The sequence below is a fragment of the Antennarius striatus genome, chromosome 14 (genome assembly GCF_040054535.1).
Source record: "Antennarius striatus isolate MH-2024 chromosome 14, ASM4005453v1, whole genome shotgun sequence".
In the NCBI taxonomy this organism is placed as follows: Eukaryota; Metazoa; Chordata; class Actinopteri; order Lophiiformes; family Antennariidae; genus Antennarius; species Antennarius striatus.
This window is the reverse complement of record NC_090789.1, coordinates 6,255,901-6,270,012: the sequence shown is the minus strand read 5'-3', so window position 1 is coordinate 6,270,012 and position 14,112 is coordinate 6,255,901. Positions and strand designations below refer to the sequence as shown.

General features: G+C 41.0%; 1 protein-coding gene across 2 annotated transcripts in view; it reads left to right on the top strand.

Annotated features, from left to right (window-relative positions):
* The window catches only part of cdk6 (cyclin dependent kinase 6), a 31,571-nt gene that overhangs the window by 8,096 nt on the left and 9,363 nt on the right, over positions 1-14,112 (top strand). For both annotated transcript variants that reach the window (XM_068333391.1, XM_068333390.1), the window contains 2 exons: positions 1,438-1,605; positions 12,533-12,642. In XM_068333391.1, coding sequence (XP_068189492.1) covers positions 1,438-1,605; positions 12,533-12,642 — 278 coding nt within the window. The remainder of the gene's footprint in view (positions 1-1,437; positions 1,606-12,532; positions 12,643-14,112) is intronic.

The window sequence follows — 14,112 nt, the reverse complement described above, 5'->3', positions numbered from 1 at the left end:
GCTGGATGGAGATGTAGAAAGGAAGGTCTGTTTATGCATCCTGCCTGCCCTTGGTCAGAAGACACACACACACACACACACACACACACAAACGCATGCCTGCACACACATTCAACACACATTCTTATATACCCTTAAGCGAGATGTACACACACACACACACAGACATATATGCATTTTTTTTGTTAGGACACACACACACACACACACACACACACACACACAGCACTCCTCATCTCACTGTATTGTGATGGGCGCCCCGTCTCCCCAGCACAGCAGCAAGCCTCACGCCGTTTGCTAACGATTTCTGCTTGAGTGTGCAGAGTTCTTTGACTCACTCACCAGCTGGTCAGCTAGTGAATAGAGCTGCGGGCTCAGGTCCATGTCACTTGTGAGGTCTTGGTGTGTGTGTGTGTGTGTGTGTGTGTGTGTGTGTGTGTGTGTGTGTGTGTGTGTGTGTGTGTGTGTGTGTGTGTGTGTGTGTGTGTGTGTGTGTGTGTGTGTGTGTGTGTGTGTGTGTGTGTGTGTGATCAAGAGGGGGGTACACAAGTCTTGGATTCAAAACAGCACCACCAGCATCGAGTCATTTCCCCTCACGCGTCTCTCTTTTATCTCCACCTTGTCCCTTTGATGGAGTTTGGTTTTTGAATGATGCAAAATAATCGGAGACGACCATTTTAACGTTCATATACTCCTGACGGGACTCTCCCAAGACTTAATTACATTGAGAAATCCAAATTTAAGCAGTGCCAAAAAAAAATACCTTGCAACGATCCCTTGTATTTGTTTACACGTGCAGGACCTGTTTGAGAGTCTTTCAGTTTGAAGAGAACAAGTCTAAGCTGGTTTAGACATTTAGCTCATCACTCTTTACCCCAGTTTACCTTTGTTGGTGTGTCCAGGTGTGGTGCCTGTGACCATTTCTGTGGTCATCCAGTGGACATAGAAAAAAATGATCAAGTGCCGATTCACTCGAGCAAAACAGCTGCTGAGAAACGGGGATCCCTGCTCGTACGAAACGGGGGCCCCTCTCCGCCCCCATCGGGGGTTTGTGTCTGTTATCAAACATCTGCTACAGTCGACAAGAAAAGACACAGGTCTCCTGTAGTTAACTCCCCCTGTGACACAATGTCATGGCCTTTATACTTAACTCCTCACTGCAGGCTCTTGTCATTCAGGCCTTTTGTTGCCTGGTTTGATGGAGGAATGAATTCAAATGTGGAGGTATGGAGTTGTGAAGCCATCTGTCTTCACAAGGACAATTGAAGCCGAACAGTTTCGGAAATCGTATTCAGTCAAACTAAACCATCTGGTCTCAGCCGTTTGCTCAGTCCCATTTCTCATTTTTATCTTTACCTCCTTGTTTCAGATTTATTGTATTAACTCTGTCATCATACTGATGCCCTCCCAACTCTGTTTTTTTTTTTGTCTTGACAGGATATGATGTACCAACTGCTTCAGGGGCTAGACTTCCTGCACTCACACCGCGTGGTTCACCGTGACCTGAAGCCCCAGAATATCCTGGTCACCAGCGGAGGACAGATCAAGCTGGCCGATTTTGGTCTGGCCCGTATCTACAGCTTCCAAATGGCACTAACCTCTGTGGTGAGTTGTTCATGTTCCCAAAATTAGTGGAACCAATGAAATTGTTTCTTACAAAAAAAGATCTGTCAAGAGACAATGGATTCCCCCAATGTGGGCCGTCTTCCCCTATTGAACAGATGAGTTTATGATACAGGTATTGGTTTGTGATGTCATCAGGAATGCAGGCATGAGGAGTTTTTGCACATTCACAGCCTAATAGTTTGTTTGAATATGCTATTGCTATTCTATAAATTACCCACAATGCATTTGGGTGCGTCTTAAAAAGTTTTTCAGCACTATATAGCAAACTATTAGGGAACTTTATTGTTTTTCTTTTACAGAGAATTTAGATTTTTTTAAAATAAACATGCAACCAAAGACAGACATAAAAACAAAGAAACTACAAAAACAAGCGAAAAATAATGTAACCTTCCACCCTCATTGATGCAAATGGAAATAGACTCACATCCCCATGTATGTCCTCCTGCAGGCTTTGATTATTGACTCGAGTATTGATTTTTTTATGTATTTTAACACATGTATACTTCATCAATGACCCAAAAAAGGAAGTCTGTAAGTGCAACCTTGTTTTGTCAATGTCTTTACACAATGCATATGCTTCTATATGTTGTGTAGGCGTATATTTGCACTGCTCAAACTCCCACCTTCGTTCTCTCCGGGACATGTAAATAAGGACAGAGATACATTGCATTGAACCTCCGTCCCATCTCGAGAGAGTTAGATAAAAAGCGTCTAATGTGATCAGTGGATAGGTCTGCAGCGCTGGGTCAAATGATAGGGTTTCTCTGTGTAAAGTGAGAGCCAAGGGCCCCCGTGCTCTCTCCCAGGAATCCCACAGTGGCCGCTGCAGACAGGGATGGGACAGCCGAGGAGAGACAGACACCCCTCCCTCCCAACCGACAGTACTTTGATGTCGACCAGTGAGCTCTAGGTTCTGATGACCAGATAAAATAGAGAGGCTGAAAAGAGCCTTTGAACGAGCTTGAAATTAGGAGAGATGAGTCTTTTAAGATAAAGGTATCTCACAACAACGCTCAGAATCATTATTATAACCATTTAGTCTCTGGGAAGTGAAAGTAAATGTAATAATAGGATTATTGATCATTGATAACTCTTGTGTTAATTCCAAAAAAATAGGAAAAGAAAATTCATGTAAATTCATTGAGTCAACATCTTTTTTTAAAAATTTTTAGGACGAATAATTGTTTGGTCTGTGTTTTAAAATTTCCCCGAGCCTTTTTGTATTTTGTTTTGGTTTTGATTTGAGATTTCTTTTAAGTAAAATTATAATTTGCCAGTATTATTATTATTAAGGCATTTTTTTATCCATTTATATTGAACGTTTATCTCTGTGCTCATTTAAATAACACAAAGCTGACTAATAGGGGGAAGACATGCTTTACCACAGAATTTACACAGTGACACATTTTCCCCTGTGTCATACTTCATTTATGACTAGATGGGGAATACTTGTTTTCAAGGGTACAATTATTACCTGTCAGTTCACCTCAGAAGAATGCCAAGTGTCAAGTCCCTGAAACTGCTTGTGAACACATAGAAGCACATAACGTGACTGAATGTGAATCTGTTTGCACACATGCTCATTTCCTTTCATGGTTACACAGATTGGGCCACAAAAAAATGAGACTCAGGCTGTGCGTGTTAGTGCATGCATACACTGGAGTGTGACACTACAATGTGAGCACAGGATCTTTGGTACTAGATTAATATTCTTGTGCCTGGAATCCCCCCAGTGCGCCCCTACACACACACACGCACACACACACACACACACACACACACACACACACACACACACACACACACACACACACACACACACACACACACACACACAACGTTTCCTCTTCCTAATAAAAGGAGATTATCTACAGTGTATGCAGTGCACATGTACACAAATACACACAGCATTAAAGAGGATCTTCCCCTTTGCCCAACAGACAAGCAGTTGCTTATTTAGTCACCTAATGCCACCGTTACTGGCAGACAGATGGGCTTTGGAGAACTGCTGTTGCTTAAGCGAATGAGATACTTCTCTCTCACTTTCAAAGTGATTCATTTAGCACTTCTAGAATGACAAGATGGCTGAAGTGAGCGTTCTCATAAAGTCATCAAAGGGAGTCTTCTCAGTGTCTGGAACTGAAAGTTACACTCTCGTACTTTCTGCTGATGATTTACCAGCAATGCTCAAACCTCTCTTTTTTATGCAGTGGATTTGTTTTCTCATGGAGAACCATGCTGGGTTGTTAATATGTCATTGACAAAAAATGTGGTCTGTCTATAAAAACCTTTGCAATGGAGACCGGGTGCATTTGCACATGCTTGGTTGCATGTGACTGATGGCTCCATCGCCATCACCCAGCCACCATGCTGCAAGCCCCCTTTCAAAAAAAATAGGAAAAGAAAAGGGAGAGGGACCACCCATTGGGTTAGGACTGAGGTCCAGATTAGTCTGCCCCTGGCAGTCCCAGGAGATTGGCTGCTTTGTTAATGGTTATTTAATGACCCCTGTGTGGCTACAGGCGCGTTATACTGCCTTGAGTGACAGGCAGATGGGAAAAGCCGATGGGTTAATCTGACATACCACAGCAGAGTGGAGAGGGATCTTTTTCTGTCCGACTCTTTTAGATGCAATTTCTGCTGAAGCACCTCACTGAAAAGAAATTCTTTTTGATGTTATCTGAATATAAAATACATGCTTCAATATAAAGTATATTTTGATAATTCATGGAATTTTAAGGTGCTGGGTAGCAACAGATTGAGTACAGAAGTGTTCTAAAGACATCTTACATTAGGACCTAATTTAATCTAAACCGATACTTCCACGTATATTGGATGGTTGGGTCAGCTGCTGTTTTCAAAACCATGGGTGACTTTCCTGCAGTGACCATTCCATCTACCCCAAACACATAGTGGCAACCATTGTAGTACAAAGCCAACAAGATGGCCACATGAAATCAATTAGCCTCCGGTATCATGCACATCATGTGCATGTCATTGCCTGTTGAATTAGATTTTTTTTAAATAAAAAGGGAGTGCCATCGAAAATGTGTTTGATGGCACATTTTATTTAATTAGTTTTTTCTACCTCTAAACAAAAATAAACTTTGGGAGTTACCATAATGTGCATCCGATGACAAGATGCTCTTAGTGGTTATGTTTCCTCTGAGTTAATCTGTAAAGTTAGACAACAGCCGAAGGGCGACCCAAGCCTAGTCCCATCATGACGCTTGGAGTAAAAAAAGCAACCCCTCAAGTTCATTTTAAATGATAAAAGAAATGACTTGTGTTGTTATTATTGGCCCTTTTGAGCACTGTAATCGATCCAAGCAGTCGTTGTCACAGTTTGATTGTGAACTTTGTTGTTGGTGACTTGCAGAGGAGTGAAACTGTTGCCTGACCAAAGGTATTTTCCCAATTCTTCCCCCTCGTTCCCACTGCCTGTAGCCCTCCCACTACGATTACCAGAATAAGACACCCATATCTCAGACAACATTAAACAAATTGAAACCAGATTTCTGCCCGTGCTTGAACAGCAGACATGGTTTTACAATACAAAGCTTTCAAGAGCAGTCAGACTGTATTCAGTCTGAATTTTACCTTCTTTTTTTTTTTTTTTTTTTACAATTATGTCCCATATGTAGGCCCTTGCTTGACTTTATGAATGCAAGTTAAAATCTGTGGGTGTTGGTCAGGGGAAATCTAATCACATCAGATAGTGATGTTAAAACTGATAAGGAGATCTTATGATGGGAAACCACATTCTTGATGATTCCCCCTTGTTCAGCCATTCTTTACCTAAAATTAAACTTTATTAACGCTTTGAAGTAAGTATGAGTAATTTTGAGAAAAATTTCTCTGCAAAACATTCAGTCTCATGACTCGGTTAATCTTTAAATCTTTTAACCAGACTCGTATCAGCAGTTCACTGTCACTTGCAACATTTCAGAGCCGAGGATCTGATTTGGATGATACTGAAATTCCTCAGTGACAAGAATTTGGTACCCATGCCATCCCTACTCCATGTTTTTTAGACTTTGATACTTTCCGAAATATGATGGAACAGAAAACATTTATTCTAAATTTTACATTGCCAAATTTTACTTCCTATGATTGTATCTGAGTGAGAGGGTAAAGATAAGAGAGAAAGCGAGGTTATTTGTTTTTTTTTAACTCTTTGCTGATGATACCATGACTTGACTGCAAAGCTGACCAAGGTAAACCCTCTCCTCAAAACACATCTGAAAGCTGAAGAGTGTATTTGATTGAGTCTAAATATCACTCCACCCAAAGTTTATTAGTACACAGATGAATAAAAGTATTTAGGGTTAGTTTTCACAACTAAAATTACATTTCTGTTCTACAAGGGAAGAGTAAAGTACAGAAAAAATGCTAACACTGGCCAACAGGTGAATGGTATGGACCATCACGTCTATTAGTCTGTCCCTTACCCTGACAATGTGTTTCAGGCAGGCAGTGATTGGGAAAGGGAGAGATGGGGGGGGGGGGTTTACACTGCACGCAGTAGAGCACGTGCAATGCGCTCTGGGAATGTTTGGATATCTCCTCAAACGGCTCCAAGAAAAAAAAAGGAAAAGTCATCCTCTATGCTTTGACTGCAGCCGGCTGGAGCAAATGGGCTGGCCCCAATTTGGCATAAGCAAACACACACACACACACACACACACACACACACGGTTCCCACACATACTATATAACTGGGATGTACTGTACTTCACATAAACACATTCACATTGTTGTTGGTGTTGAAACACACATCCTCACATGCACAGTGTGGGTCTTATTTGATTCTTCCGGTATGTGTGCCTTCTTTTAAGTGTGCAGGAAAGAGTAGCGGTGGCACCCCCTAATACACATACCCCCCTGCACTTAACTGTATTAACTGTTGATGGTCTCTTGGCAGTGCTCCAGGTGGGGAAAAGGAGTTACCGATCAGCGTGCATTCACACATACTCGTATCTGGATATTAAACCCTTGTCTGCACCAGCAATGGCAAGAGGAAGAGAAGGGGAAAAAAGAAAAAATTACAGCATATATCAGGAATTTTCCAGCTAATGATGTGCGGATGTGGTAGCACTGGGGAGAGAGAGCCACTGACTGTGCTGTCTTTGTTTCACTCGCCGAGGGCCCCATACTGCATTCCTGTACACTGTGCATACTTTGGCAACAGTCGTAGTAGCCCGTTTTCTGTTTTACTGTATACAGTTTGTGTGCTGCTCTTGCACTTTTCTTTCTAACTCCATAGCTCTCCGTCCTGTCGCTTTCGTCCCATACATTCCTCTCTTAAATAATCTATCCCTTCCATTATTTCCTTTCTTGGCCTGGCGCAGCTGTATTGTTGGAACTTCAACTTGTCCTTTTTGCAGACCAAGAGAAAGAGAGAAAGTGAGGGAGGAGTGAAATAATGGTGTTTACAACATGGCTGACTGCTAGAGCTTCAAATGGGGCCTCTCGAGACACAGCATTACAGCCTGAGCTTCATCGTGTTCTCAAAATGCAGAGTATTGCTCGTTATTATTATAACATCCGCTTTCCTTCTCTCACATGTGGCCTGCCTTAACGCTCACAGGCTTTTATCAGTTTTCCTTCCTCAGACTCACGTAGGAAGACTTTAATTTGAGGTGGATTGCTTTCAGGAATGTAATCAAATTCTATCCTATGTCTAAAAGCGTTAAACAGTGGAGCCATTTACCTGAGAGACTTAACCAATCTCCGTGTTTATGTCACTTTATCCAGTAATTACTGAAAGACAAAACCTCCGAATCACATTCTTATTGATTCAGTTACATTAGTTATTTTGGCATCTGATGCATCCAGAGTACTTTCCTGAGAGTGTGCATGTGTGTATAGATGGTATGTGTCTGTGTATGCAGTGTTGCTCTTTCATCCTGGGCTTCCTCAGTGAGAGGGAATGTAAACACGGGCCACCGGCCAAGCTCCCATCAGCCCCAGTGACTCTGGCACTGCAGCCTTAAGCCCGGACCTCAGTCCTCCTTACGGCAGCAGGTCACTGTGAAGGTCGCCTTCAGACATTCACATGCAGAGTGACAGGAAAACATTTGTGTCATGATGGGGGAGGACAGGAACGAAGGGCAAAGAACTTCAAACATATTTTGCCCATACTTTAAATGATAGCTGTTGTCTATTAGAACTCGGGTATTATATATCATTTCCCACCATTAACAAAGTGAGAAGCAGGATAATGATGAGGCTTTTGGTAAAAGGTTTGTATTCTCGCGCGGGGTTCAAAGTTTGTTGCATATTTTTTTCATGAAACTTGGGACACTCGTCATTCATAACAAGAAGTGGAATATTTTTCAATTCGCTGAATTTTGTTGCTTTTTGTTTCCACGGTTGCAAGTGAACTCTCTGACATTTTCTACAATTTGTTCTGGGATATGAATCATGTACTGAAGAGGTATCTTCTTTAATTTTGGGGGGATATTTTAACAATAAAAAAAATAATTTGGTTAAGAACTGCAATGAACTGAAACAACTTCTGTAGCTTCTCTGTGTCTTTAGTGAGATGCAGCTGTGGCGTAGGATCCTCAGTATTTCATGCTTGTTTCTTTTAGTTAGCGTCAGCATTGCCAAGGTTCATTAAACCTTGCACTCATCAAAGTCTTATGCTAAGATTAACTGGAAAATTTCTTTGCGATGACTTCATATTTAACAACCAGCCCTGAAGGCGGTATTGATCTAATTCTTTAAAAGCAAGAAAGCATATTAACTCAATGGCTGCCAGTGAAGTCTGTATCCATCAATTACGTTTTCAACAGGAAGGGCTGGCGGACGGTCTTGTGGAGCTTGTCAGGGAAAATCAGGCTTCTAATCATGGACTTTAGTGTTAGGACGAATGATCCAGTAACGGGACCGAGGATGGTGAATCAGAGGAAGGCAGAGAACTCGTTGTAGCCTACAACGCAACAAAATTTACGTATGTCAGAGCTCACCTGCGAGCGAACACGGTGTCGCTCTGAGCGAAGCATCTTGTGATTGGTCAAGATCAGAAAGAAAACACAAATGTCCGGAGCGTCAGAGAAAATCCACCCAACGTAATCAATCCTACAAAGCACTGGCAGCAAATTAAATAAATGTAAGACCCAGGGTATAATAGTCCTGAATTAGCCTCAAACATTAAGCACGTGCTGCAGATAACTTGCTTACATTTTAAGACACAACCACAGACACACACACACACACAAAACGAAGCACGTGAATCCATGCAAAATCAGGTGCTCGCTGCATCACATGATCACATGCAAGCACTCAGATATAAAACTAACCAAACACCCTCACACTCACATAAATGCATCCTATTTTCTGTATCCTATACTCCTCTGCTGTTCATGCACACTGCCCTGATGGCACAGGTCTGCATGTTGCGAACCAGACGAGCTTGGGGGTCCGGCCCAGGAGGTCCGGAGGCAGGAGAAGCCATTTCCTCCCTGAAGCAAAATGAAGCAGTGAGGGCTGAGAAGGATGGTGGTGGTGAGGGGGAGGATGCTCTCAGCAGAGAGGAATTCCCAGAATGTTGTCCTTTAATCTGGAGTCAGCCTCACACACACTCCGTCTCTCACTGTAACTCTCCCCCTTTCTTTCTGCCTCAGCTTTATCTGACCTCCTCTTGCTTTACAATTAAAATGCATGGGAGGAGGGATGTCAGATAGGAATAAAGGGGGATTGTAAATGCAAAGACCCAATTGCAAAACTGTTTTTTTTTTTGCACAATTCAATGCAAACTCTGTATCTCACATATTTTCTGTTCATCTGTTGTCACACAGTATAGAAGAGGGAGAGCAGGAGTGTGTAATGACGGGATACATTAAACAGAACTGAAAATGAATAGCATGCGAAAGCAAGACTAAATAAAAAGAATGCAAACGTGTTCTAAAGAAGAGGAAGGGAGAGGACCAAAAAGAAGCATTTCAGTTGAGGAAGTTTTTGTTTTTTGGGTTTTTTATGGGGGGTTAATACAATGACTGTCACTAAGGGCATACTCTTTAGTCAGACGTGGACTTACGTCACAGAAAGAGAGGCAATTTATGCAGCCAGAGCATGATTTAAGGAGATGGGGAGGTGGTTTACTGCTGAAAGATGATGACTGCAGAATGGAAAGCAGGCTTTGATCACCTCTACCACCACTGATCTCTATTCTCATTCAAAACCCTTGTTGGTGCTGGTGTCTGCTGAGGAGGAAGTACAATGCTCATCGTAAAAATTTATGGATTAGGGGTGTATAAAAATCCTTGTAGGAAAGAAACAGGAGAGGTTTGTCTAACAGAGGAGGAAAGTGGGAAAGAGTCGAGGCAAATTAACGCTTTGAAAAGTGCAAAGTAAAAGTCGTCTTACCCTTTAATGCTTAGATGTATGTACATCTATAAACTGCTTCTCATAAGCAGTATAGTTTCATATTGCAATAAGCACAATCTGTCTTCCGGTGTGTCTGTGATGTGCATGTGTGATATATTTATATGCCTTAATAGGCAGTTGTGGTAAGGTTTTCAAGCAAGACTCTAATGCGCTGAGGCAGATTTACCCCAAACACGCAGTCTGTGGTTCTTCCTAGAAGGCTCTACATGTGCCTATATGTTCATGCAAGCCCTTACATTTGACTACAGGGCTGCAAACTCCATGTAATAGCAATCATTTGATGTGGTGATGACTTTCATCACCTTCATCAAAAGTGCTGGGAAGCATGTTTATAAAACTATCATTGTGTTTGTTATGTAGGTCTAACACCAAACTAACTTTGCACGCCGACAAAGTTAACCATTGGTGGACGTCCCCCAGTCAGTACTTTTGCACATAAAAGTGATTGTGCATAGTAGATTTTTGAAAACGTTGTTGAACCTGGCAGAGATGGTGCACCTAACGTCAAGTAGATCCACATCAATAGGTTTAACAATTATTGCAAGTTTTTTTTGTTAATATCAATTATTCTAATTATTATTATTATATCTTATTAGTGCCACCCTCTAAATGCAGTATTGAGTTATTTATTATTGGGTGCTGGCAAATAAAACTAACTATAAAACTGTATTTTTGTTACAAAGCTATAGCTACTTGTACTAATGACTTTAGTAATTTAATGACTATTTGAATATGGGAAAACCAAGAACCAACTCTACTTGTTAGATAGGCATCTATTCACAATTGTGGTGTGGGTTCTGTGACTATATTTCCGTATAAAAGTTGAGAAAACTTAAAATCACATAAAATTATTGTCTTACTATGTTTTAGAGGCATCATTGATATCTTTTAACAAATTTTCCAACTTTCATTCATGCCTTCATGTTATAAAAATCTTGAATGACAGTCAGTTTATTCTCGGCATGTCTCATTTCTGGTCTTGTGGCTCTGCCGACACATCGCAGTCAGCTCGCCTCAACTTCCTCCCTGTTTCCACTGAAGCAGGAAGCAGGAGATGAAGTATCACAGATCTGTAGAAGGCCTCAGCTCTATTTATAGCAACCTTCAGTTTAGAAGTAAAAATGTGAACAAACTATAAATTCCTCTCATCAGTCTCTGTTGAACATTTCAGTTAAGAACTGTCGGCTAAGGATTGGTCACTTCATGTCAGATATTTTGTTACTGAATTCTGATACAACAGGGCTCTGAACTATACATAAATATCAATAATGCTATTGTGTAAGAAGCCACTATCAAAATATGCATATTTTATTGATAATAGTATGTGTGTATTTATGTGCATGCATGTGTGTGTGTTGACCTGAAACAGCTTCTATATTAGTTGTAAGTTAGCAAACTGCAACCAAGGATGTGAAGTGAAATTTGCTCCATAAGGATAAATGTCAAACTAGCCATCACCACTAAGTGATGTCATATAAAAGCCAATTTTGCATAAATTGACAGCATTAAAAAAACTTTTAATAAATAAATAAAAACAATAACTCTTTTGCGGTGGACCAGAAATACCTGTATCCATTCTTAAAGAAAGAAATCTCAGAGATGATGAGGTATTTTATTCTGGTTTGACGATCCAACCTTCAACCTTTGTTTTTCCTGATGGTAATCTAATAAGGCAAGAACAAACATGTGCATAGAGGTAAGATGAGAGTCTTGTTTGTTGGACTCAATTAACATCCTCGACTCTAAAATCAACTAGCATCTTCTGGTTCATATTTGCCTGCATCCTTTGAAGACCCCTGCTCTAGTATTACACCTGCAGGCATTTGGACAACATCTGAAAATCTCAGGGTATTTTTTCCCAGTACAGTACTCCCAAAGACAAGCCAGGCCAACAAATAAAGATATTTAGGTGACACTGCACTCTTTTTTGCTTACAAACACTTGCCTCAGACTCTCAGATCCAGATAAGCCCTCTCCAGCGCCTGAGGGGGAACGGCAGCCAAAAGCTGTTGGAAAATTTGGAGTTTAGGAAAGCACCTGGAACCAGTCCACTCTCATGCTAGGGGTCACTGAGTTTTGTCTGGAGGCTTTCCCTACTGTAGCTGTTAACAATGCTGCTGTTTTCCTCAAGGCCATAACTACTCATGTACACACATTTAGAACTCCCTGTAGCCACAGGAACACATTGGATAACATCTGACGTGTGAAATGGTATAAAATGAGTTTTCTTATACGGCAGGTAGGTGCACGGTGGCTTGATGGAAGATTTTAAGTGTTGTGTGGTGCAAATGCTTCAAAACAGGAGAAGGGATTTGATACATTTTTGGAATGTGGCTTGGTCTTTGTCCGCGTGGCTTTTTGTGTTAACAGATTTCCCTGTCTGTGTGTGTGTGTGTGTGTGTGTGTGTGTGTGTGTGTGTGTGTGTGTGTGTGTGTGTGTGTGTGTGTGTGTGTGTGTGTGTGTGTGTGTGTGTGTGTGTGTGTGTGTGTGTGTGTGTGTGTGTGTTGTTAGGTGGTGACCCTGTGGTACAGAGCCCCAGAGGTGCTGCTTCAGTCCAGTTACGCCACACCAGTGGACCTCTGGAGTGTTGGCTGCATCCTTGCTGAGATGTTCAGGAGAAGGTGAGAGAATGGACCAAAGATTTTTTGATTCAAGCTTTTAATAACCATTCATAGCCTTTGAGAAATATAATGCAGCAACTGCACAATCAAAGAGAAACTTATGGAGGGATTTAAATCAGCAGTTACATGCTCACTGACACAAAGAACTCACATCATCCTACCCAAGCTTCCATGAAGGAAGTCATTTAATATTGTTGATGCTGATGCATCTCGGTCTTTAAATTACTGACTGGGGTAAAGTCATGTATCTGATTGCTTACATCTTCAACTTTCATAACAAAGACATTATTAATTTCGCCTGGCTAACTGATGATGAGTATGAATGTTAATCGTACTCTGTTGTAGAGAATCAATTCCCCCTCCTATCAGAAGTTTATAGTGTCATTCACTAGGAATGGCTTTTGTTTTGATCAAACGAAATATGTTGGTTTTAAGTAATTCCTATAAGTCAACTTGCCCCAATCTGTAGGGCTTATGTTGTCTGGTTGTGTAAATTAATATTCTTGATACTAAGGATAAATTTAAATTTGACTCATGTGATGCATCAAGTAAAAGTACATTCAAGGTAGGTCTTATGTGGAAATTGTGTTTCGACTGACTTTTTGAGAAACTGATTACCAAGGGCTGGTAACTTTTGAACAATATATATCGATGAGGTACGAGAAATGAAATGGAAGCTTCCCACATTTATTCTTAAAGCAGCAGATAAAAATTAGATTACACATACTGTGTGGTCTCTTGCATATGCTCCCTGTAGTCATATGCTCATATCTTTGTGACTGTGACATCTGTCTGACTAGATCCCTCCTTTCCCATAGAGGGGATTTTTATCATTTTAATGGTTAAACAAGAGCATGCAAGTATGGAGAGATGTCCTTCTGATCAGTTTGCATTACTAGTAAGTATATCTAAAGGAGGAGCCTTCTTTTTAGCATTTTTTTTGTAATAGTGAAGTCACATCTTTTCTCTAAACGACACCTGCCAGATGCGTTGAAAGCAAATCCATTTCAGTTGGCTTATCAAACCATGACAGTCATGACAGGCTGCCTGCTGTGGTTTCAGAAAGTCAAGATTTGGCCTCTTGGCTTAGTTATTTGTCAGTTTGTGGTCTAACGAACGTCATAAAGTTGAGAGCCAACCCAATAAGGGACAATTTTTCTTTGAAAAAAAAAAGTTAAACTATCTGTCTTTTGGAATAAATAAAACAGGTAGTTTTGATGTTCTATCATCATAGCTTCAATCTAACACTAATATTTAGTTGGTATTAGTAATTATTGGACTGTATCTTCACAGCAGCAGTGAGCTGGGTCTACCCAGACAGGAGTGGTGTGCCGTCGAAGAGATAAGAAAAGCCTGTCTGGGGTAGGGCAGATTGCCAAAAGGAGCACCCTTTTTCCAATTTATGCTTCCTTCCCCAACCGTCCTCACACCCAACTTGTACAGCCATAAACATGCAGTAACCTATACTGT